Source organism: Mustela nigripes, chromosome 11 (assembly GCF_022355385.1).
Source record: "Mustela nigripes isolate SB6536 chromosome 11, MUSNIG.SB6536, whole genome shotgun sequence".
Lineage (NCBI taxonomy): Eukaryota > Metazoa > Chordata > Mammalia > Carnivora > Mustelidae > Mustela > Mustela nigripes.
Genome location: NC_081567.1, coordinates 14,557,784 through 14,582,913, shown reverse-complemented (window position 1 = coordinate 14,582,913; position 25,130 = coordinate 14,557,784). Strand labels below are relative to the sequence as shown.

At 48.1% G+C, this 25,130-nt stretch overlaps 1 protein-coding gene and 1 long non-coding RNA gene across 6 annotated transcripts in view; one reads left to right on the top strand and one right to left on the bottom strand.

Annotated features, from left to right (window-relative positions):
- RABGEF1 (RAB guanine nucleotide exchange factor 1) overlaps positions 1–19,496 on the top strand; it is a 49,531-nt gene extending 30,035 nt beyond the window's left edge. For all 5 annotated transcript variants that reach the window (XM_059414756.1, XM_059414755.1, XM_059414753.1 and 2 more), the window contains exons 5-9: positions 8,800–8,881; positions 9,781–9,913; positions 11,158–11,249; positions 15,412–15,668; positions 18,899–19,496. In XM_059414756.1, the coding sequence (XP_059270739.1) occupies positions 8,800–8,881; positions 9,781–9,913; positions 11,158–11,249; positions 15,412–15,668; positions 18,899–19,297 (963 nt within the window). In that variant the 3' untranslated portion in view covers positions 19,298–19,496. The remainder of the gene's footprint in view (positions 1–8,799; positions 8,882–9,780; positions 9,914–11,157; positions 11,250–15,411; positions 15,669–18,898) is intronic.
- On the bottom strand, positions 19,344–25,058 carry LOC132026657 (uncharacterized). The gene is made up of 3 exons (XR_009406962.1): positions 24,844–25,058; positions 23,172–23,382; positions 19,344–22,156 (listed from the first exon to the last, which is right to left on the bottom strand). It is a non-coding gene; the product is annotated as an uncharacterized LOC132026657 (long non-coding RNA).
- Between the last annotated feature and the right edge of the window lie 72 nt (positions 25,059–25,130).

Genomic DNA, 25,130 nt, shown 5'->3' with positions numbered 1-25,130 from the left:
TTCTGCCCGAGTCAGAGCTAGAACTCGTGCCTTCCACACGTGTGTCCCAACCCATAGTTTCTAAAGTGTAATGTCAGTTGCAGTAATTCGTAAGACTACTTGTAAAGGGACTCATTTTTTAAACAATGATCAGTTTGTTTGTAACATTCTTCACCCATTAAACTCAGAATTAGCACGAAAGGCACCTTCTGTGAAGTGAGGGGGTCTTGAGAAGAGAAAGGACGTAAAGAAAGCAGCGAGCTGGTAGGCAGCTTGGCTGTGTTCCAGCGTGGCCAGAATCACTAGGCTAATAAGCAGTCATCTTCTGCCAGAATATTTTTTAAATACCAAATTCAGTTAGTAAAGGAGAAAAGAAGCTTTTTTGTTGTTTGATGTGTAGTTACACTGAGAATAAGTAAGCAGACCCCCCCCCCCCGTTTTTTTCTCGAAGTATTTGTAAGCAGATAATAACATTTAAGGAAAGCACAGATCATTGATGTCTTGAGTTAGAAGCACTGATAGACTCTCAGTAGGGACACAGCAGAGCTCATGTGGTTACAACTTCAAGTTTTTAACCAGAGGTAAGAGCTGAGGCTTTGTGGTTCTTTATCCTTCTGCCCGCACGGTGTTCTTGGGACATCCTGCTCGCAGGCCTGTGCTACAGCATATACGGCATGCGCTGGGTGATGCTGGATGTCGGAGCCCACTCGATCGGCTCTTCTGAGCCAGTTTATTCATTCTTCTTTTGCTCAGACTGTAGTGTGCTCTCGTTCTGTAATAATTAGTTGACTTGTGACTCGGTGCACGAAAGTGGAACGGTAATTAAGTGGTGCAGATGCCATCTTGCCTGTTTTCAGGGTCACTGACCCCGGAGAGCTGGGCCGGGCCTCAGACTGCTTGCGTCTGAAGGGCCGTCTTGCAGCCTGTTCTGCGTGTCTGCACGAGCCCTGAGTGTGCGCTGGCTGAGTGGCCCAGGCTTACGTCACGCGTGTGCAGTATCTTGCACAACACCTCGCCTGCACCTGATAAGGAATAGGCGTTTGTTCAACTGAAATGTCCCTGGAGAAGCCCTTTTGCCTTTGGCTGCAGGCTACATGTCTTTTCAAGTAAATGAAACGGTTCTTGTACCGGAATGAACCAGTCTTAGCTAACTGGCTTCAGATTACTTCATCATTTAAGTTTCTTCAAAGACTTTGACTGGGTCCAGCTTGGGATGGTTGCGGAGAGGTAATGAAGTGCGTGTTAGTGGAGGTGCCCTCTGTGCTCCGTTCACTGAAACTCCAAACCTTAACTTGGGCTTAGACTTAAGACTTGAAAAACCTTAACTTAATGTTATTCTCACCAAGTAGACTTTCCAGTCATGTTACTCTAATGACCTACACAATATGAAAACTCATTCTTGTATGTTTGAACCCACTCTGGTGACATTGCCATTAACTGGTAGGTTTTTTTTTAAAAAAGATTTTATTTATTGATTTGAGGGAGTTACAGAGAGAGCACAAACGGGGAGGGGCGGAGGGAGAGAAGCAGACTCTGGGCCGCGAGCCCAGCTCAGGGCTTGGTCCCAGGACCTGAGATCATGACCTGAGCCGAAATCAAGAATCAGCTGCTTCAAGGGAGCCACCCAGGCACCCCAACTGGTAATTCTTTCTACTGTGTCCCACAGTTGTAGTCTTCCCAGCATTTCTGAGGTCCACAACAGTGAGCCAGTCTTGCCCATATCTTCTTCTACTACATGAGTGTTTTCTCCAGTCCTGGAGTAAGCCCATGGCGAGCGGCCTTTTCCACGTATGGATCAAGTCTAGAAAACCAAATATTTACAGAATAGCATTAAAAGGATTGGGGTTTTTTTCCCCAGCCATTTTATCTTTGTCATAAGACACCTTATCTGTAGCCAGACTTTTTTGTTTTCTTAATTTCCTCATTCCAAAGGGTGTCTTTCTGGGCTGCAATCTCATTCGGGTCCTGCGTGGTTTTTTTTTTTTTTTTTTTTTTTTTAAAGATTTTATTTATTTATTTGACAGAGAGAGATCACAAGTAGGCAGAGAGGCAGGCAGAGAGAGAGAGGAGGAAGCAGGCTCCCTGCTGAGCAGAGAGCCCGATGCGGGACTCGATCCCAGGACCCTGAGATCATGACCTGAGCCGAAGGCAGTGGCTTAACCCACTGAGCCACCCAGGCGCCCTCCTGCGTGGTTTTTCATGCCCAGTGCACTAACGCAGCATGGCGCGTCCCTGTCCCAAAGATGCTGCTGTTTGCTAAGACTCTTCGGAAGCTCGTTTATTTTGCCATTTTTCCTTTTCCATTAATCTTATTAGTTATTTAATATTAATACATGTATTTCTTATAGTTCATTTTCGTGTTCTTTAGAATAAGAGAGTTGTGTTTATTGCAAACTGGATAGGCAGCTACATCATTAACACAAAGTTCATTTATATTTATGTTATTATGAAACACTTTTCTTTTTTTTTATTTTTTTTTTAAGATTTTATTTATTTATTTGTCAGAGAGAGAGAGGGAGAGAGCGAGCACAGGCAGACAGAATGGCAGGCAGAGACAGAGGGAGAAGCAGGCTCCCTGCTGAGCAAGGAGCCCGATGTGGAACTTGATCCCAGGACGCTGGCATCATGACCTGAATCAAAGGCAGCTGCTTAACCAACTGAGCCACCCAGGCGTCCCTCAAACACTTTTCTTAGAACTCATCTTAGCAAGAATTTGAATTTTACTGAGAAGATGGCTGACAGGGGTGGCGTATGCAGAAGAAGCTAAGAAGAATTTGCAGGGTTTCGTTTTTTTAAACTTCTTATCATTACAAAAATAACTAGAATTTAAGAGTCTCACTGTAAGAACAAAGCTTTAAATAGGCCTAAGAGTAGCCACAGATTCCAGGATGTATATGGTCACCAAAGAAATGAAGGGTGTATAGGTTTCTTTTGTTCTTTGGACAAAACCTTATGTGCCCAGGGTAATTTAAAATATTATAGAGACCCAACCAGATGTTAAGCTTTTCTGTCATAATTAGAAAATCCTAATTTTTTTTTAACTTAATGAGATCCTTGCCAAAAGTGAAGACCTTTTTCCCCACAGGTTTATTTATATGAAAACATTTTCAAAACACACACAAAACAGACTGCAATTAAATAAAAAAGATACTTTTGCTGCTCAAATTGTTTAAATCCTGCCCTTGTTAATTATTAATAAAGCCTTTAATAATAAAGTCTCCCCTGTTCTGAAAGCATAGCTTGTATTACCCTCGACTTCCTGAAAACACATGCCCTTTAATTTACTGGATATTGAATTATAGCTCTTTAATAAGTGAATTTTGTGGGTTTCTCAGTGCAGTTTTTTAAAAGATTTATTTATTTTTTAGAGAGAGGGAAAGAGAGCAAGGGAAGGGGCCGAAGAGGGAAAGAGAAACGGAAGCACGCTCTGTGCTGAGTCCAGAGCCTGACACGGGGCTCACGACCCTGAGATCATGACCTGAAACCAGAGCCGGAGTCGGAGGCTTAACCAGCCGCACCACCCACGCATCCCTCTCTGTGCAGTTTTTAAAAAAGATATCTCTGCTAGCAGTCATTCAGATGTGCGTTTCCCTACTACAGAAGCAGTCAGACGCAGTGGAAGACTTTTTACCACTTCCATTGTTTGTTCCCTGCCGTTCTTTCTACAAAATTCTGGTGCTGTTATATCCATGAATTTAAAATTTCTCCCATATTAATTCTCTTGAAAAACTGTTTTTCTAAACCTGAGAAAGGAGAAAAAGAGTTTAAAATGTGGCTATATCTTCATTTGCGTTCTCTTTCTCAGAAGAAATAGAGAGATAGATGTCCTTCTGTGCCTTAAAATGTCCTCACTATTCTAAACCATATGTATGTGCGAGTTTTCCCTGCTGTGCAGTTACTGCTGAGAGAGCAGAGTATGTGTCCAAGACAGAGAAACTTTAATTAACAAAATGGGCTTTAAACGTGGTAAGAAAACTGAGGAACAGGGATGGGGGAGTAACCCCAGGACACATTTCAGGATTAGGAGCACAAAGGATGAGAAGTGAGGACAAGCGACGGGAAAGCGTCTGAGCTGGTACAGTCTGTAGATCATAAGAACTAAAAATAGATAAAAGGTCGCGTTGCTAACTATGTGAAAGTGGTGAATGAATAAAATAAGAACATACATAGAATACAATGACATGTAAGAGATTTTTTTTTTTTTTAAAGAGATCACAAGTAGGCAGAGAAGGAGGGGGGAGGGGGAAGCAGGCACCCTGCGGAACAGAGAACCCAATGCGAGGCTCGATCCCAGGACCCTGAGATCATGACCTGAGCTGAAGGCAGAGGCTCAACACCCCCGAGCCACCCAGGCGCCCCTGTAAGAGAAAATTGAAAACATTGTGGAGTTGAACCATGATGACTCGGTCGGTGGGTCTGGCAAGACAGGCTCCAGCTTTGGCATCGCCTCTCAGACCTCTCCTGTTGTGCAGTGGCCGGAATGGAAGGGAGAACATGGGTGGACATGAAACAGAAGAGAGATGCTTTCTCTATGGAGAAGATGCTCCTGGAAGAGAAGGTCACGTTAGAAGAGCGACTAAAAGAACCTGTGGAAGCGTAACAGCGAGGCTTGGCAGATACAAGAACTTGTTGCAGAGGAGTAGAAACACATCACAGTGTTTCTAGTAGAAGTGAGTGCTGGTAGTAACTGGAAGAGTCCATGTAATTTGCTCTAAGCATTGAGATTCGGTACTTAGGAATGTAGCCATGTCTCAGGCACCTAAGTAGAGGAAAAGAGCAAAAACAGTCTGTTGTGGACGTTTGTAAATGGAAAGAAAGCAAAATCTCAGCGTCATGGAGGAAGAACATTATTGTTAAAATGCGAAGGGAATCCCCCATATCTTAAAAATAAAATGAGATTTACAGTTTTAGTAGTGAAGAGGTCTCCTCCGACAGACTCCGTATTGATAGTCCTTCTGTTGACTGAAACCCGCTCTGCTGACTGACGGGATTTGAGGAGGTTTACGGAATGATTTGAAGTAAGAGTCAGAGAAGAGACCCATAATTCGATGGTATTTAGAATTCATGGACATGTTCTTCGTGGAGCTGCTGCTGCTGATTACCCACATGGACGTCCAGGCCTAGTAGTAAAATTCGCTCTCTGAAGAGGTAATACCAGGGGACTTAAAAATTGTTTGGTCCATGGATATATTTGTCTGGTGATCTAAGGCTTAGAGAATTTACCGTACAAATCTTATCGACTGACTCAGTGAGGGCTGATAGGAAACAGAAGCTCGAAGTCTTATGGGAAGTAGAGGCACAGAGAGGAAGGCCATGTACGGACAGACTCGGCGTGTCTGAGCGTGTCCCCAGTCGTGCCTCCACAGGGACGAGTGGCAGTGGATCTGCGGGAGTTTACACCCAGGGCGTGAGGAGACATTTTCCTGTGGGCATTGCTTGTCCCGTCACTCCGCACTCCCGCGGGGGGCAGTGCGGAACACGAATACTTACTGCTCTGCCCGTGCCTGTTGGGAGAAGATGGTAGAAGGTAGAAGGAATGAGACAAGTCAGAGATTCACCACATGCGCCATGGCACTTGGTCATTCTGGCTTACAATTTTCGTAGAATATTGTAATTACTTACTTGCATTCAGCCTTCCCATTCAGGTTGAGTGCTCTTGGAGCATTTTATTTATTTTTTTATGTTTGGTGCAGTGGCTGGCAATTCCAGTCATGCAGCAGATGCTTTCAGAGTGGATGCAAATACATTTTTCATGGAATTCAGGAAAATCCAGGTGTACTAATAGGGGCATAAAATTAGCCACATGACAAGATAAATTCATAAAATTCAGTTGCAATATGACATGCCAGTGATAAAAGCTAAAGAACTGAGCACAGTACTAAAAAATAGTTACTTTTAAAGATACTAGCAATGAATGGCATTAAATGTTAATAGCACTCTAATAAGGAAAGTTCGTACCTCATTCAAAGAATTAAAAGACTGAGGATTGTAAGAAAACTTGAAATTATGATGTTACATTTATTCTAGAAACAAAAAACATATATTCTTTTTGTGAGGTGGGGTGGGGAGCATGAATTTGGTGGAAGAGATTTCTAAATCTGGCCAACTTTCCTAAAATGAAAGACATCACAAGTGGGTGAGATTTTGATTAAAAAATTAAAATATAGGACAGCGAAATAAACCAGGGATTCCAGAAATAAATTCGGTTTCTCAGGAGCCAGTTACGTGACAGCTGGGGTAGCGAGGGGCAGTGTGGCTTCACCACCTGCCGCCGACGAAGACGGGGTCTGTATGTCAGTGACATCCTGTGTTCCGTGCTCTGCGCCCACACCTCCTCCAAAGAGTTAAACATGAGAAAACTTAGAAGTAAATTAACAAAGTAGATTAGGATATTTATTTCAACTGTAGGTACTTACTTCTGTGGAGAAATTTGGAACAGTCCCCCCCCCCCCAAGAAGGTAAAATGTATTTTTTTAAGTTAACATATAATGTAGTGTTTGCCGCAGGGTACAGGTCTGTGAATCATCAGGTTTACACACTTCACAGCACTCACCATAGCACATGCCCTCCCCAGTGTCCGCAACCCCACCCCCCTCCCTCCCCCCCAACCCTCAGTTTGCTTTGTGAGATGAAGAGTCTCTCATGGTTTGTCTCCCTCCCGATCCCATCTTGTTTCATTTTTCCCCTCCCTACCCCTGCCCTGCCTCCCAGATTCCTCATATCTGAGTAGAACAGTTTTCAAGGTGCAGCTGAACTGTTAAAGAATTATTCTTAAGGACCAGTTAAAAGGTTTAGTGGCATTAACTTTTTTGAAAGCTGTGTAATGAAAAGTAAAAGACAAAATGGAAAGTAGCACTGGGAAATTGTGGTGAATATAAAGAAAAGCTTAAGATTTTAAAATGTGTAAAATTTACTTAGTACTAAGTTCTCACTAGACAAGGGATCGATCTTAATTCAACCAGGTCGCTCTTACGTAAATAACTAGTTAAGAAAGCAACAGGACTTGCTTGTCCGAGACCTCCGCAAGCCCTGTGAGACCCGCAGAGTTACTCTGACTGAGGAGATGAGGGACACCTTCTTAGAAGAGGGAAGTGTGAACGGAGCCTTCCCTGGGCAGCTCTTGGAAAACGGAGAGCAACAGAAGTGCGTCAGGAAGAGAATGACTTTGTGGTGCTCCAGATGCGGGCAGCAGCTAAAGCAGAGCCTTAGGACCCGGGCTCCCCAGCAGAGGAAGCAGGGCGGTTGGGGGGGGCGGTGCTGGTCGCAGACTGAGGCACCATCCCGGACGGATGGACAGATGGACGCCCTTGGTGCTCTGCTTCTGATCTGATTGTCGTGCCCCGGTCTGAATCCGAGGTGACCAGTGGGCGTGGTGTGTGGGACAGATTGGAAAGTGAGGTCAGGGTTGGGGAGAGCAGCTCTGCTCGAGATGAGGGGTGACGAGAGCCCAAACCGGGCAAAAATGGGGACAGACATTGTAAAGGCAGCAGGGGATGGTCTGGACCCCACGGCATACTTTGGGATTTTTTTTTTTTTTTAAGATTTTATTTGACAGACAGAGATCACAAGTAGGCAGAGAGGCAGGCAGAGAGAGAGGAGGAAGCAGGCTTCCCTGCCGAGCAGAGAGCCCGATGCAGGGCTCGATCCCAGGACCCTGAGATCATGACCTGAGCTGAAGACAGAGGCTAAACACTGAGCCACCCAGGCGCCCCATACGTTGGGATTTAAGCTGGGGCAGCCGGGTCTGCGCGCTCTCCCCAGAGCTTCTCCCCAAGCCCTCGCTGGTTGCTTTCCCCGCCCTGCACGCGGCTATCCAAGACTCAGCCCTGTGGGATTTGTCCCGGGCCACAGTCGTGCCCTTCTGCAGTGACTTCTTTAAGAAAAGCCTTGGGAGAAATTTCTGGGTTTGGTGTTAGAATTTCATCTGAAGAGTTAGTTTACTTTTACATTTTGGACCCCCAGTTACGGGACCGTTTTTGTCTTAGTGAGGGTTGCTAGACCTTGTTGGAGGCCGGTGCCTGGGCTGACTCTACCTCCGTATCTTCAAGGACCGTGCTTCTCTGTTGCTCCCAGCTCCGTCCTCTGGTCTCGCCGTGTTTTGTTTTCATCTAGTTAATTGTGCTGAACTGTGTTGGCATTTTGTGTAGATCGTACTCTTTAGGAGAAAATAGGGAATAAATACACATATTGTATGTATATAACCAGTAAACCCAAAGGGAAATTATGAAGCTCAGTGGCGTAGAGGCTGTAGAGAAATCAATACTCGTGTGGCTAACGGCCGGACACTGGCGTTTCCGAGGATCTCATCTAGCAGCAGATACTGAGAGCCATAAAGTTCATATTTACTAAACTCTTAGTGTCACTCTTGAACATGCATCACCAAGAAATAACCCCAGAGAGATAGTCTACTTATGCTGCAGTACATGGTCATGAGAAAGAGAAGGAACTCGGAGGCACAGGGTAGATCGGTTCAGTAATTCACCTAACACAAGGGGTGTGAGAAGGCCCCCAGAAAGGACTATGTGGACCCGATAAATCGAAATGTACATAAATGTGTATATTATCAAGAATGTGCATTATACCCATGTAAGAAAAATGTACTTATCTGTGAATACATATTATGTACACACACACACAGAAGTATGAGGTCATGGGAGTTCTAAGTATTGGGGTTTTCTCCTCTGCAGAGTTGGTATAATTGGTAGGTACTTTTGAGATTACATCAGTTATGGAGTGGGTTCTGGAAACTTCGTAAAATTGAGAGCTTTACGCATGATCTTTCTTGAGCTACCAACAGCCTCTTTGTCCCTTTTTTTTCAGGATCTAAGCATTGAGGAACAGTCAGAGTGTACTCAAGATTTTTACCAAAATGTGGCTGAAAGAATGCAGACTCGTGGAAAAGGTAATGCTCTGTTCGCCAGCTGTAAAGGGATTGCTGGTAATTGTACAGAGTCTGACTGCTCTGTTAGAGCTTTCTCTCTTTCTGATGGCCTGACTGGTTTGCCAACTCCGTCCTGTAAACAGCTCCACCGACATGCTGGTGACTGGTCTTGTCCTGAGAGGGCCTTTGAATGCCACCAGTGTCACTCCAAAGTGATCACAGCAGTTGGGTAGTTTATTAAACATTGTTTAATCATCCTGTTGGGGTAGGGGTAGAGTCCGTTAAAACCCCGAAGGACGCTTCTACACGAAATGCCCATCTTGGAATCACCATTTTGGTGAGTCATTTTTCATGGTGATACATTCCTCAGATGGCTGGAGGGATGGAAAAAATTTGAGAATCGCTGACTTAGAGCTTAGATTTTTATTTATTTTTTTGTGAATATTTTAGAGCTTAGGTTTTTAGTACATTTTCTTTTTTTTTTTTTAAAGATTTTATTTATTTATTTGACAGACAGAGATCACAAGTAGGCAGAGAGGCAGGCAGAGAGAGAGAGAGAGGAGGAAGCAGGCTCCCCGCTGAGCAGAGAGCCCGATGCGGGACTGGATCCCAGGACCCTGAGATCATGACCCGAGCTGAAGGCAGCGGCCCAACCCACTGAGCCACCCAGGCGCCCTTAGTACATTTTCTTGGATTTGTCTTCCATTGGTGTTGGGTTTTAGGATATACGTAGCATGTCTGTCTGTCTGAGAAATAAGCCCCACTGCGCATCTCTAAGAGCTCTCCAAGGTTGTACAGTAAACCTCAGGAAAGTGGAAGTTCGCTTTCTGCCGCACAGGGAAAGGGAAGGCTGTGAAGACCTCTATTCCTTTCACCCGTCGCCCTTCCCTTGAGCTTGTATGTCCGTTTGGATATTCCAGTGCCTCCCGAAAGAGTTGAGAAGATAATGGATCAGATCGAAAAGTACATCATGACTCGTCTCTATAAGTACGTGTTCTGTCCAGAGACCACCGACGACGAGAAGAAGGATCTCGCTATTCAGAAGAGGATCAGGTAGCCGGTTGCTTCCTTTGTCTTGTACGTACTGCCTGCCAGCAGGGGACACACTTGGATTTCAGAACAGGATCAGGTAGCCAGTTGTTTCCTTTGTCTCGTACGTACTGCCTGCCAGCAGGGGGACACACTTGGATTTCAGGCCTTGACAGCGACCAACAGCCAAGGTACCCACCATCCGTAGCATCTCCGCGGCTTCGGGGTGTCAGAGGAAAAGCAGCCGGTAGACTGTAGGACGGAACACCCGAAAACACGTGCTTGCTTATCCGTCTGACTCCTAGCAGCTTTAGAAAGGAAGCAGATCTGATGTTTCAGATTGTTTCAGATCTCCGGAATTTCCAAGGAACGGGGGGAAATGTCATTCTTTTCTCATTTCATTATACTGTCTTGTCAGGCAAGAAGCTGTGAGTATCCACACGAAGGCGGTAGGCGTCATTGTTCCTCCTCCCTGTCACTCATTATTTAGCTGTTCTTCTGATCACAACTTGCGCTCACACTGGGTTGACGACACTCCCCAAAGCGCTCCGTCTTCCCTGGCGGCACAGTGAGCCCCAGGGCTCTGTATTACCAGTGGCAGTGAAACCTGTAGGAAATAGGCCATCAGATGTGGGAATGGGTCCAAGACTGGTCGTGCTAAGGTGCTTCTGGAGGAGGGGGTCTTGGAATCCAAGGAGGGTTCCTTGACAGTGGGGCTGCTAAGTGGTAGACTATCTTGATGTGTCACGGCAGAAGCAAGGAGTTGGTGTTAGGAAGGTGGCACGTGGAGCCCTAAGGCACTAGGTGGGCCTTGGACTAACGAGTGGGGTGGGAGCATCCGTCAGTCGGAATCCCTGCCGTGAAGATGGGGAGACCAGAAAACTCAGGGATCCCAAAGGGGGCGACTCATGCTTGGTGACCTTTCTTCACTTGTTCTGCTCTGCCTCCAGAGTTGAGGATAGAGCCCCAGTGACATTACGGTCATTGACGATGGAGAGAGGGAGCGGCGGGTTCTTCTCAGATCTTCAGTCTCGGATCACTTCTGCTTTTCCTGTGATGAGAGAAGCCTCATTTGAGGGTTCTGGTCACTTCGTCTGAGCTCCTGCTATGTTCAGGGGCAACGTCAGAGCTCCTGATATGCTCGGGCCTAGGATTGCCTTGTTAGTCCGTGGTGCCCCAATATTTTCCCTTAACTGAAGGAAATAACAAGACAAATGACTGTGGTCCATTCTTGGAATTTTTTTTTTATTGTCTCTCCCTCTTTGTAGAGCCCTGCACTGGGTCACACCTCAGATGCTTTGTGTCCCTGTTAATGAAGAAATTTCAGAAGTGTCTGATATGGTGGTGAAAGCAATCACAGGTCAGTGACACAGAGAGCTTTTCCGTCTGGATGTTTACCCCTTGAAGCTGACGTAAATCCATACAAGACAGCGAAGTGTTTCTAAAATGTAGACTGCCAGAGACATACTGAAATGTGGTAAAAGCCGCTTGTAAGTGTGCTAGTTTTATGAGTTTGGACCATTCGTTTTAGCAGGTGAATGTTTCCTCTGTGCTTTCTCTGACCAGGTCTCTCATTTCATGGGCCTTGAACTAAACTGAGGTCAGATGCAGCTAGGGCAGATTTCTTGCCTTTTTTCTTTTCTTTTTTCTTCTTTTTTTAGAGTGAGAGATGGCGTGTGTGACTGGGGCAGTGGGAGGGTGGCAGGGGGCAGAAAGAGGGTGAGAATCTCAAGCAGACTCCATGCCCAGCACAGCCCAGTACCGGGCTCGAGACCGTGACCTGAGCCGAAGTCAAGTCAGACGCTTAACCCACTGAACCACCCAGGCACCCCAGCTAGGGAAAATTTCTGAAAACCCTGTTGCATTTACATATTCAGAATAATTTTGGAGGGAGGAAGCAAATTGATGGGAGAAGGTAACCCCCACACTACAGTTATATACTTACTGACTGGTTGTTAGTCAGAGATGCGCTTTGGATGACTTTCCTGGTTTGTTCAGTGTAGAAATGAAGGACCTTGATGCGGCTCCACCATCCAGGACAGGTCCCGGCATCTGATAAGGTTTCTGTTTCTTGCTCAGAGGAATAGCCCAGCAGAAGTATACCATGGAAGTTTAAAACAAAAGAAGAACCAAAACAAATTCAGCCTTATGGAGAAGACACCCAGATACTTCTTAATTAAGAGGAGTTGGAAAGACTTCCCTAGTTAGAGCCGTTAGTGGAACTCCTCTGGGAGAGAAAGTTAGCTGCTGTTAGCCGTGGCCTGGGGCAAGCCTTTAAGTAGGTTCCTTTGGTTCTAAGAACTAGAGACTCATGTGACAGGAAGAAATGGGGATTTGCTTAAGATACTCTCGAGGTAGGAAAGGGAGCAGGGCTCTCCCCAAAACTTAGCCCCACTAGGGACTGGGTCATCTGCTCCTAACATGATTCTTCTGTTCTCTCGGGTTCTGCTTCTCTTTGTATAGCTTTGCTTTTTAACTCCTGTTTTTAAATGAATTATTTTCTGAGTGAATGATTTAATTCCACTTGCTTGCGGAGTCTAACTGGCCTAGCTAATTACCGTTCTCTGTCACTCAGAGCTTTTCTCCAAGGCTGTGTTGTAGGTTTCATGAATTGTCTCCTTTGGGTCCAGGCCCACTCCCACTCCCACCTTTTGCTCAGGGAACATCATAAGAGATTGAAGGTGAGAAGCCTGGATGTAGGCCTCCTATTTGTGTTTTTTTCCAAAGACTCTTGCCAAGTTCAAGACCAGCTGGTTTATGTTTAAAGTACTTCATAGGAATTTGTGCCCGGGACTCTTTCCTGAAGTGCCATAGGGTTAGACCTTGTAAAACCAGAAACTACAAAAGCCAGACCATTGTTTGCTTAAAAATAGAACTGAAAGGACTTCAGTATTTCAACAGTTTGTTAATAGAATTCGAGGGGAGACTCATCTCAAGGCCTCTGAGTTGGAGTTTGAAGAGATGTGGCGATAGTAGAAATTTGGCCACAGAATCTTAGAACCTCCTTACTTTTTCTCATCTTGCCGGTCCGCGTGCACACACATTCTGCGAGGGCCACAGGCTGTGTGAGCGCTTTTTCCTAATCTCCAGGTGTTAGCCCAAGTACAGGAACAAACAGGACGGTGTCTAACCCTGGTCTTCAAAACGGAGACACCAGCTAAATCTCTCAGAATCACCCCATGTGCTGCTGCTGAGCACTGGCAGTTTTGTGGGTAAATACACTGAATGAGGCATTTTCCATCTCATTGGACATCTGCCGTCCAGGAGGTACAGGCCGGGGATACTGTTAAACATCCTGCAGGACCGGACAGTCCACTCCCAGAAGAGATGATCCAGTCCAGACTGTCGTTGGTGCCAAGGTGGAGAAGTCATGACTTAGAGGGCTAGCCTGCTTTGTCTTCAGAACTTGCTAAAGCTAAACCCGGACTTGTATCAGATGCAGGACCCCACGCAGCCCAGCTCGCGTCCTGCCCACTGTAAAAGCCCGGGGCAGCAGACGCGCAGCCGTTATCTGAGGACGGTGACGTGACCGCAGGCAGACGGGGTGGGAAATCATTCAGTGGAAGAAGTTAACACCAGGGGGAATCTCCTGTTCTGTTGTTTCCTCCCGGACCCCCTCAGTTGGGCTTTAGGGCAGTGCAGGTCACAGAGCTCACTACACGTGGTGGGGGCCCAGCAGCATCCCCCAGAATCTTCTTTCAGTCTTGAAGGGTGCTAGCAAGGGGAAGCTTGGCCACAGGACAGGGTGTAGGAGCAATCTCCACAGCACCCCCCGCTTCGTTCTGGGCTCCCTTCCCTTCTCTTCCGTTCCACACTCTTGGACTCCCTCCTGGCACTGGCAGCTACACATGCTGCCAGAGAAAAAGTGATTCTTTTTTTATTCACTTTAATACTTAATAAACATTATTGAGAGATTGGCAAAAAGTTTAAACTAAGAGTAAAAACCAGTATAAAAGGTAGGAAGCTAAATAGCATAAATGAAAGTAGTGAAATAGGTTTAAAAAGGTCTTCCCCCGAGTCGCTCTTGTGGTATGTTCTACTCAGAAAACAGGCTGAGACATATTAACAGTAATTACAGCCCATAATTAAAAGACTAAAGGAACCAAACTATAAAATAAGGAAAACCACGCAATAGACTCGTGAGTTCGGGGAATGAAAGCATCAGTAAGGTTTTTTTTTTAAAGATTTTATTTATTTATCTGACAGAGATCACAAGTCGGCAGAGAGGCAGGCAGAGAGAGAGAGAGAGGAGGAAGCAGGCTCCCTGCTGAGCAGAGAGCCCGATGCGGGGCTCGATCCCGGGACCCTGAGATCATGACCTGAGCTGAAGGCAGAGGCTTTAACCCACTGAGCCGCCCAGGTGCCCCCATCACTGAGTTAGAACTCGGCCCCGCACGGCCCAGTGGCTCCCCTTCTGCGGGTGGTCCTGTGAGGGCTCCCCCGGAGCCGACCGCAGGGATGGAGCTGGGAGCGGAAGGAACCCTGATGCGCAGCACCGTCCTGCCCCCCACAAACTGGAAACTTCAGTTCCCGCTGTGGGCAGCTACTGCTGTCAGAGGAGCCCGCCCCGCTATTTCTTCCACGGGGCGGCAGTCGGCAGTCGGCAGGCAGCAGTGCACGTCCGAGGGCGCCCTCCCCCTTCCCTTGCACCGTGTCCCCAGGGCTGACTCCTGTTCCTCACAGGCTCCTCGTCCTGGTGACACAGGACGGTGTATAAGAGCCTGCCACTTAGGGTTAGGGTTAGGGACGGTGAAGTGGTTTTTCTCTGAGGGAAGTGAATGGTGCGTGTGAGACTAAAGGTGTATCCTCGCTCACCCCTGGGCTGACCGGTGGGCTGCGAATGTCGTCGAGGGGCCCTGGTGGCTTCTGGCCGGGGGGGGGGGGGGGGGGGGGGGGCGCGCCGGGGGCCCGCCCCGCGGGGGGCGGGGGGGGGGGGGGGGGGGGGGGGGGGCGGGGCACGTCCTGTAGACCGCCCCGCCTGGGGCTTCGGCAGCTGATGTCTGGTGCGGCGATGCTGTGTCGTCCCCGCCTTTCTAAAGAGCAGCGTGCGTTCTGCACGGTTCCCAGGGTGGCAGAGGAGCAGAAGCAGGAGAAAGACTCGAATCCTCCCGAGAGCTCACCAGCAGCTTCGCACCGTGGTTAAGAGCGTGGGTTTCAGAATCCGGCAGACTTGGTTTCAAAACCCCCCTCCGTCCCTTGCTGTCTGTATGATTTGGGCAAATCACCAGGCTTCTCTGAACCTCAGTTGCCTTCCTCACAGCTGTACCCCTTGCCCAGTCTGGGGACGGAAAAGCAGTGGGCTTGCGGGGCAAAGAAGTAACGCATGTAGCGTCCGCTTTGTGGCCGGGCGTCCTGAATGGACGAGCTGAGCCCACGGTGTTCTGTGGTCCGTTTTCGGGCACAGACGTACCTGGCGGAGGCGGCTCCACGAGGCCTCCACACGCTGCTCGGTTAGAAAGTGCTGATTCCGGTGCTGCGTGGACGTATGTCCTCACCGGAAGCCGTGTCTTCCCGCTGCGCAGATATCATCGAGATGGACTCGCAGCGGGTGCCGCGGGACAAGCTGGCCTGCATCACCCGCTGCAGCAAGCACATCTTCAACGCCATCAAGATCACCAGGAATGAGCCGGCCTCGGCCGATGACTTCCTACCGACCCTCATCTACATCGTCTTGAAGGGCAACCCTCCGCGCCTCCAGTCCAACATCCAGTACATCACCCGCTTCTGCAACCCCAGCCGGCTGATGACCGGCGAGGACGGCTACTACTTCACCAACCTGGTAAGCCTCACGCTCCGGGGGTTACGGCGAAGATCACCGAGGTGCTGACTTCAGGGATGTGACAGGGCGCTGCGGGCCTGGGACGGTTCCATGCCGCTGTGTCGGCACAGCTGAGGATGCTTGCTTGGTGTCCCAGAGCTCACGGGACCGTGCCATGCAGACACCGCACCTCCGCTCCTCGGCCAGAGACTGCGGTCCTCTGCTGGCCAGCACGTGGCCATGCGGGGGAGCATCTGTGCTGCGCGGCCGTCCCGCCCCAGGTCCCAGTAGAAGGGCCACTCGCTCAGTTGGGTTGTTTAACCATGAATGAGTCGGATCATGGATTTTGATTTATTAAAAGACCTAGGAATTATTTTTTGCTTTATTTTTGTAAGTGATCTCTTAGAATTGAATACCGAGATTTTTTTTTTTTTTTAAAGACTTTATTTATTTACTTGACAGAGAGAAATCACAAGTAGGTAGAGAGGCAGGCAGAGAGAGAGGAGGAAGCAGGCTCCCTGCTGAGCAGAGAGCCCGATGCCGGACTCGATCCCAGGACCCTGAGATCATGACCTGAGCTGAAGGCAGCGGCTTAACCATTGAGCCACCCAGGCGCCCGAATACCGAGATTTTAAAAAGCTTGGTTTACAGGATGTGAGATGATTTTCAAGTATTGTTGGTCGTGCTTGTTGATTCTTGGTGAGACAGTGCTCAAGAGCGCGTGTCTGAGTCGTAAGGCAGAGCGCTTCTCCTGACCACTGAACTCGTCTGTTGTTTACTTTAGAGTAGGTTTGCTAATGAACTGGAGCCTCAAAACACCTTAAACGCTTTCCTTCCTGTGTTGGAAGCCGTACAGGAGAATACGGAGAGGAAGCCAGGTTGCTTAGGGAAGTGTTTCCAGTAAATTCTAGTAAATTGCCTAAAAAGACGGTACATGAATCTTCAAGGCTTCCAGAAAGCTGTTGTGATTTATTCTTACATCCCAAATACGTACTCAGCTTTGTACCTGTTCTGTGTCGTGTTTTCCTTTAAGTGGGTTCCCAAAAGTGTATAAGCTCCGGGTCCCTCAAAACCTGGTGCTGCCCCGTCCCTCGTCACCCTCAGCCGCGGGGTTCAGCTGCTCGACTTGGGAGGCTCTTCCTGTTCCAGGTTTTTATTTAAACTCCGGTTGGTGAGCATACAGGGTAACAAAGCTGGACTCAGAGCAGAGCGTAGCGAGTCCTCACGTCGAGACGGCGCCCCGTGCTTACGGCAGGTGCCTCCTGAACGCCCATCTCCCAGCCAGCCCATCCCAGGAACGCTTTTTTCCAAAATGCTGCTCGGGCTGTTATTCGCAGTATTTGTCATTCTTCCAGACACGCCAGGATTTGAACTACACCCCCAGAAGGGGAGGTGGCCGAGTACCCATTTCTTTACGCAAGTGCTGTTGACTGCTGCAGAGGAGCCTTGTGGGTTTAGTTCTTACTCTGGGGAACCTCAGACAGTCTGAAGCTCTCAGAGAAGTTGGAGACGGACACATGGCCAGTGGTAGAAGCGACGAGCGGGACCGGGAGGTGTAGCCCTTGTGGTCAGCAGCGGAGGCTGCCGGTCCGCTTCTTCCTGCGGCTTCCCAGGGCCGGAACCTTCTTTCTCATCGTCCTCTCGTCTGGGTCAGAGTCTGGCTTCCGCTGTGGCTCCGGGGGAGAGTCCGCAGGTTGTCAGACCCACGACAGCTCCCGCTGTGCGTCCTATGCCCTTACCGCCCTTGAGAGCTCCTCGTTCTGCAGCTTCTAGGTCTTTAGAGTTTCACGGTTCCGCTCCTTCCTTGTCTGTGTCCTCTGCTTCCCCTTGAATGGTGTCACTCCCCAGGGTTCTGTCCTCCGTGGCTCCTCTCCCCGGACCGGCGCAGCTGTCACCTGCGCACGAGGACACACAGGCTTGTGGCCCCTGCTTTGCCCTCGCACTGACCCCGCTTCCAGCTGTTTCATCCAGCCCGCGTTTAGTTTCCAAGACTCACAGCTTCCTGAGCGGCCGGTGGTTTTCTCTTTTCTAGCGTCCGCTGTTCCCGCGTGTGGCACTAGTACCCGTGCCTCCCTGTCCAATGGACACACGGATGTCAGGGCGTGGGGAGACTCGCGTAGGCTCATAGACTCTTGGACTGTCACTTGACAGGGGACAGCTCAGGTTGCCTGATTTCAAAGCTTATTCTTCTAAACATTTGATGTGAAAGGACCAAAGGCCCTTTGAGGCCCGGAGGCCTGTGTGCCACAGCCGTCCCCGAATCACAGGCTGCTGCTGTGCCCTGAGGGAACGCTGTGAGACTGGCTCGACCTTGGAAGGGAATGGCTTTGTGGGGCAGGTTCCTGGGACACAGGGCCCTAGAGCTCCCGGCCCCAGCACGATTCTTCTGCCCTGCGGCGCAGCAGGGAAGCAGGGAGCCTCGGGTCTGAGGAATTGTTTCGGTTTTGTCCGAGGAATTGTTTCGGTTTTGTCCACGGAAGCTCTGTGGTAGCCAGTGTGGGACAGACCCTGAAGGTGCCTGCTCTAGCATTTCATGCTGTATAAGACCCCTGGACCTTTGAAACCCAAGGAAAGGAATGAATTTCTGACAGACCCAGTGAGAATTGGCAATTTGACTTTTTTTTTTTTTTTTAAAGATTTTATTTATTTATTTGACAGGCAGAGATCACAAGCAGGCAGAGAGGTAGGCAGAGAGAGAGGAGGAAGCAGGCTCCCCGCTAAGCAGAGAGCCCGATGTGGGGCTCGATCCCAGGACCCGGAAATCGTGACCTGAGCTGAAGGCAGAGGCCTAACCCACTGAGCCACCCGGGCGCCCTGACTTTTTTTTTTTAAAGAAGGAAATGTATCGTTTCAAGTGGGACTATAAAGGAAACGTGGTTGGCCCTGAGTTGTAGTTTTTGAAGCTGAAGTCCCTGGGGAGTCGTTAGACTCTTGTGTCCTTTTGATTCTGTTTTAAATGCACCACAGTGAAAGGATTTAAAAATACATATTTGAGGGACGCCTGGGTGGCTCAGTTGGTTAAGCAGCTGCCTTCGGCTCAGGTTGTGATCCCGGCGTCCTGGGATCGAGTCCCACGTCGGGATCCTTGCTCTGCGGGGAGCCTGCTTCTCCCTCTGACTCTGCCTGCCACTCTGTCTGCCTGTGCTTGCTGTCTCTCTCTCTGACAAATAAATAAAAATACATATTTGAGAATTTGAGTCTTTCTTGGGCGACCGGAGTAAATAACGTTCTCGGGCTTGTTTGTTTCTCAGTGCTGTGCTGTGGCTTTCATCGAGAAGCTGGATGCTCAGTCTTTGAATTTAAGTCAGGAAGATTTTGATCGATACATGTCTGGCCAGACTTCTCCCCGGAAGCAGGAATCTGAGAACTGGTCTCCTGACGCTTGCCTGGGGGTCAAGCAAATGTACAAGAACTTGGATCTTCTGTCTCAGTTGAATGAACGGCAAGAAAGGATCATGAGTGAAGCCAGGAAACTGGAGAAAGATCTCATACAGTGGACAGATGGGGTCGCTAAAGAGGTTCAGGACATTGTGGAGAAATATCCCCTTGAAATCAAGCCCCCGAATCAGCCTTTAGCAGCTATTGACTCTGAAAATGTTGAAAATGATAAACTTCCTCCGCCGCTGCAACCTCAGGTGTATGCAGGATGATGGGAGCGCACGCGGGTGGTATTTATTTGAGCCTAACTTGTAGCGAGTCCTTCCTGCAGCGTGGTTGGGATCTAGACAGTAACTTAAGCGCTTCGTGTCAGCATTTTTAAAGGTACAGTTTGTGGGGATTGTTTTCTTTGTTTTGTTTGTTTTTCCTGGCAGGGGAAGCTTAGTAAATAATAAAATACTATTTATTTGAGTTATGGAAATAGATTCATTTAAGGTTTATGTGCAAGTTTTATCTAAATCTCTTTTTTCTCCATGATTTTTCCAAGTGCTTCCTCTGTGGCATTCACTGTGGTTTGGATTTGGGTAAATAATTGCCTTTAAAGGGTAAAACAAATGAATGCTACAAAATGTATGTTGAAGGGAATTCAATGGTACCACTCTTCTACAGTTTGAAATATTTTATAATTGTAAAGATAGAAGATATATTGATAAGTAAATATGTAAAATTGTAAATATGTAAAAACAAAAAAAAAGGAATGGTGTCTGCTGTGCATGGCATTTCATGTGTTAATTTGTTTAGTTCAAAATGAAGTATATTGACTGTTCACCTTTAACTCTGTTCTGTTCGGTGTGCCCACCTCAGTGAGTCCAGAAGTGCTTAGACAGACTCCCTTGAAGCCTCGGCTCCATCTTCAGCAGTACGTCAGCCCCGACCGGGCCTCCGTACAGTCAGAGACTGTGACGCCATTGAGGTTCAGAGTAATTTTTAGGTCCCATGAAGTTGCTGTTCAGGGTCATTTGAAGAGTTTGAATTGTGCTTCTTGCATCTTTTTCTTCTACTCATTCAGGAAATATTTATCGAGTTCTTTTGAAGGAGCTGGTCCTGGGTCTGGACCGGACGACAGGAGTGAACAGGACTGCACTGCGGAGAGCGGTGGGGAATCCCTCCGAGCTGACGTGCACAGCTGCCTTTCTGCCTCCGTAGCAGCGTTTGACTTGGTGGACAACCTGGACACACGTCCTGTAAACCTCTTCCAGGGTTTTTCCACCTCAGTACTACTGACATCTGGGGCCGGAGGATCTTTTGTTCTGGGCGCTTCCCTGTGCATTGTAGGGTGTTTAGCAATATTCCTGGCTTCTGACCCACTAGACACAGGTGGCACCCCCCACAGTTGTGCAAAATCATCTCCAGACATTGCCACGTTTCCAGGTTGGAGTGGGGTGGCAAAATCGCCCCCAGTTAGGAACAACTCATCTGTTCCATACGTGAGGAAGTTCTCCTGCTGGTGGTTAATACAATGTAACCAAAGAATATTGCATTAAATGCACAGAACAGTTAACTGATAGTCATGGAGGTTCTTCAGCCACTGGCACTGTGGAACCTTTTCTAACCCTAACAGTTCCCTTCATCACCTAAGTATGCCATGTGTGGTCCTCCCCCGAGTCCGTGATTTCTACAGATGACCAGTGGACCTGTGCAACTGTGCATCCTGCCCAGGGCCCCATTCTGAAACGAGGTCACATCACAAGCAGTTAAGGTTTCTTTGCTTTCCCAGTATCTTCCTGGTAGTGTACCACAGATCTGTAGTGCAATAATTTTGGAATAAAACTAGGGTAAATATACAACTTTTTATCCTTTCCTTAAATTTACACATAAGGTCCATCGGGTCGACACACCTGTTGTCGTATCGCACTGAAGACGTGAACAGTGACCTGAGTCACCTGTCACCGCGCTCACGGGAAGTGCGGCGAGTCACTGCGATGGGCCAGTGAGGATCTGCACTTAGAAACCCGGGCCCCACTGACCTCCGTAGAAGGCGCTGCCCTTTCCCGTTGTTCTTTTCTATGTACTTTCTAGGTGCTAATCCAGGTATACACACTCTTAACTCTCCTGGGAATACAGTACCCTCTGTTTGTTAAATAAAATGTGCATATCGGCCTCCCACAAAAGCTGTCTCCTCTCGATTTCTCACTGTTCAAGTAAGCTGTGGCATTGATTTCTTTGTCTGTCTCCTGTCAGTTGGATTCTGTAGATGGGAACTCCTGCCTTTGGGAAGCTTCTGTTTCTCTTGGGTCCGCTTCAACACTACGGCCATAGTCTGTGTCTCCTCAACAAGAACCGTTGCTGTTTTATGTACATAAGCGTAACCGGAATAAACCTTAGAACAGAAGTCCGTACTAGTAAGGTTTCATGATCCATCCCTCTTCCAAACAGATTGATTTTTAGTTGTCTTAGGACAATGCCATTACTGATACTCTCACGTTACAAAGTTTTCCTGTTGAAGAACCATCATTACCATTACCGTTCCAGAAAGGAAACATCGCAGACATTCGTGTTAAAACTAAGAACAAGAGAAGGATGTTTGCTGTCACTATTATTTACACTGTTCTCAAAGTTTCACCCCAGCTACTCAGTCTTCAAACAGAAGTAAACATGGACTTAATCTTATTTATTTTTTAAAAGCTTGTGTTTGAGAGCACGAGAGAGGGAGGAGTGGAGGGAGAAGGAGGGAGAAAGAGAAGCACACCCCCTGCTCAGCAGGGAGCCCACACAGGGCTCAATCCCGGGACCCTGGGGTCAGGACCTGAACTGGAGGTAGACACTTGCCGCACGGAGCCCCCCAGGCAAAGGGAGCCGAATGTAATCAATACAGAAATGTCCTAGCAGGTGGCTGAGGACGAGAACTCGAGGCGCAGTGCTGGTTTTGACTTTTGGCCGCCACCTAGATCTCAGCTCTCCGGCCTTGGGCAAGTCTCTCATGTGTCACATCCCTAGTCTGTGACTTGGGATCATGGTCGTGTCTGCTTCGAAGGCTCATGAGGATTAAACGACCTGTAACAGTGACTAGCAGTGCTAAGTACTCAAGTCATAGGTGATTCTTCTGTGTAGAAATCCCAAGAGAACCGATTCTGAAACATTAAATTTAACTAAAACAGTAAGACAGAAAATGCCAGGAAAAGCCATCAAAAGCAACTGCACGAAATGACTTTTCTGTGTCTTGTTACTAGCCACTTAGCAAATATAATGGGAAAATTTTACTCACAATGACAACATAAATCAAGTAGCAAGAGCTTTTAAGATTTATATGGAAAAAAATACAAAATCGAGAAAAAAAATAGACATACACAGAGCTGAGGCTCAAGTTCTCTGCACTTGGGCTGTAATGTTCTATCTCTGCCATCTTGGAAATTCTTTAAGATTTTTTTTTTTTAGGGACGCCTGGGTGGCTCAGTTGGTTGGATGACTGCCTTCGGCTCGGGTCTTGATCCCGGGACTGGGATCGAGTCCCGTATCGGGCTTCCGGCTCCACGGGGAGTCTGCTTCTCTCTCTGACCTTCTCCTCGCTCATGCTCTCTCTCACTGTCTCTCTCTCAAATAAATAAATAAAAAATCTTTAAAAAAGAAAAAAAAGATTGTTTTTTTTATGATTTTTTTTGTATTTCTTAGAGAGCACGAGCAGGGGGAGAGGCAGAGGAAGAGGGAGAAGTGGGAAGCCTGATGCAGGGCTCGATCCCAGGGACCTGGGATCATGACCTGAGCGGAAGGCACACACTTACCAACTGAACCACCGAGGCTCCCTGCCATCTTGGAAATTCTTAATAATTTTATCATTGAATTTGGTGGGGTTTTGGGGTTTTGTTTTTTGTTTTTTAGTTTATTTGACAGAGCAGCAGGCAGAGGCAGAGGGAGAAGCAGGCTCTCCACTGAGCAGGGAGCCCGATGCGGGGCTCGATCCCAGGACCCTGGGATCATGACCTGAGCCGAAGGTAGCCGCTTAACCGACTGAGCCACCCAGGTTCCCCTGTCATTGAATTTGTGTTTTGAAGTGAAATTCGATGGGACAATGGATCACGCACAGTGAGGCTCAGAGCTCATTCACAGTCTCGCTTCTGACCACTTCCAAGAATGAGCTCTTGGTCTTACCCCTGCCAGCGTATGACCACTCTAGCCACGGCCTGGGCACTCAGGAATGGTCAGTGCTGGGTGTGCTCACTTGGGGCACTGGACCAGGACATGATGTGCAACGGATGGTTCGCTATCTGAGAGCTGCATCTTGGCCAGTTCAGGGCTGGGTTTGTCCAGCATGCTCCATGCGGAAAAGGCTGAATCCAGGTGGAAAATACATCTTTTTGGTCTGAAAGCAAGAAAGTGAGAAATTACTTTAAGGCTAATGGGCACAGGAGTCAGCTTGAAGGGTTCTCACGGGCCTATTTGGGGACAGTTTGAATAAAAAACTATGAAGAGTAATTGTGAAAAACATCGAATAAATTTTTAAAACCTGCACATATTGTAGGTTACCATTATACCAACACATTTGGAGGAAGAACTAGAACTGGAACCCAGATGATGGAGGGAAAGCCTTCCTCCCAGTAAAATGACAGCTAGTAACTGTAGGGGTGGAAATGCAATTTTAAATCTCAGTCTTTTAGCCCAGAACCAGATGGCTTCACTGCTGAATTCTACCATTTAAGGAACTAAGTCATGCCTCTTCAAGCTCTTCTAAAACATCAAAGAGGGAATACTTTTTTTTTTTTTTTAGATTTTTTTATTTGACAGAGATCACAATTAGGGAGAGAGAGAGAAGAGGAAGCAGGCTCCCTGCTGAGCAGAGAGCCCGACGCAGGACTTGATCCCAGAACCCTGGGATCATGACCTGAGCCAAAGGCAGAGGCTTGAACCCACTGAGCCACCCAGGCGCCCCTAAGAGGGAATACTTAAGAGACCGGCATTACCTTGATACCAAAGTGAGTTAAGGACACTATGAAAAATCCACAGACCAATTTCCCTGGTGACTACAGACGCAAAAATTCTCAACAAAATATTAGCAAACTAAGTTCAACAATGCATTAAAAGGATTATACACCACGACCAAGTAGGACTGACTCCTGGAATGCAAAAATGGTTCAACATATAAAACCAGCCGATGCAATACATACATACAGTCATCTCAACTGAAGCAGAAAAAGCCTTTAACAAAATTTAATACCCTTGGAGAAAAAACCAGTAAACTAAGAATAGAAGGAAACCGCAGCATAACAAAAGGTTTATAGGAAAACCCGAAGCCCTATCAATGGTGAAAGACTGAAAGCTCTTCCTTTCGGACCAGGAGCAGGACCAGGATGGCTGCTTGACCCACTTCTAGGCAAGGTGACGCGTAGGTTGGAATTCTCTGAGAAATTTTAAGACTCCATCGTAAGAGTGCACTGATGAGCAAAGATGAACATGCCTGAAAACAATGAAAACGTAGAAAGGAAAAGAAAACAAAGAAACGGGAAAGAACCAAAAAGTGTTAGAACCGAACACCACGATCACCGAACTTTGAAAAGGAAAAGCTGTCATGACGGCCACATCAGAAGGGAAATCCCGGGAGTGACTCTGCGCACTGAGATCAACGGGATCCCCCGATCCGGAAATAACTGAAAATCCGCCGAAACTCGGAAAGTGAACGTGGCGGGCGCCTGGGTGTCCGCGGGTGAAGCCTCTGCCTTCGGCTCGGGTCCTGCTCTCGGGGTCGTGGGCTCGAGCCCCGCCGGGAGCCTGCTCCCCGCCCCCCGCCCCCCTGTCGGAAAAATACACAAAATCGTTAAAAACCCACGAAAGCGTGTTTCCCGGTGGGCCGCGGGCACCTGGTCCTCCGCGCGCTCCGGGGACGCGGCAGCCGCTCCGCAGTCCCCTCGGCTCCCCGGAATGACAGCGTCGCTGCCCCGCGCCTCCAGGGCACACGCGGGCACACGCGGGCACGCGCGGGCACACCCACGCGCGGGAACGGCAGGCGCGCGCTCCACGTCGGGACGCACGCAGCGCCGTGCTCGCGCGCAAGCCCCCGCCACGTGACCCGACGGGGGCGTGGTCTCTGGCGCTCGCGACGCAGGAGTCTTGACC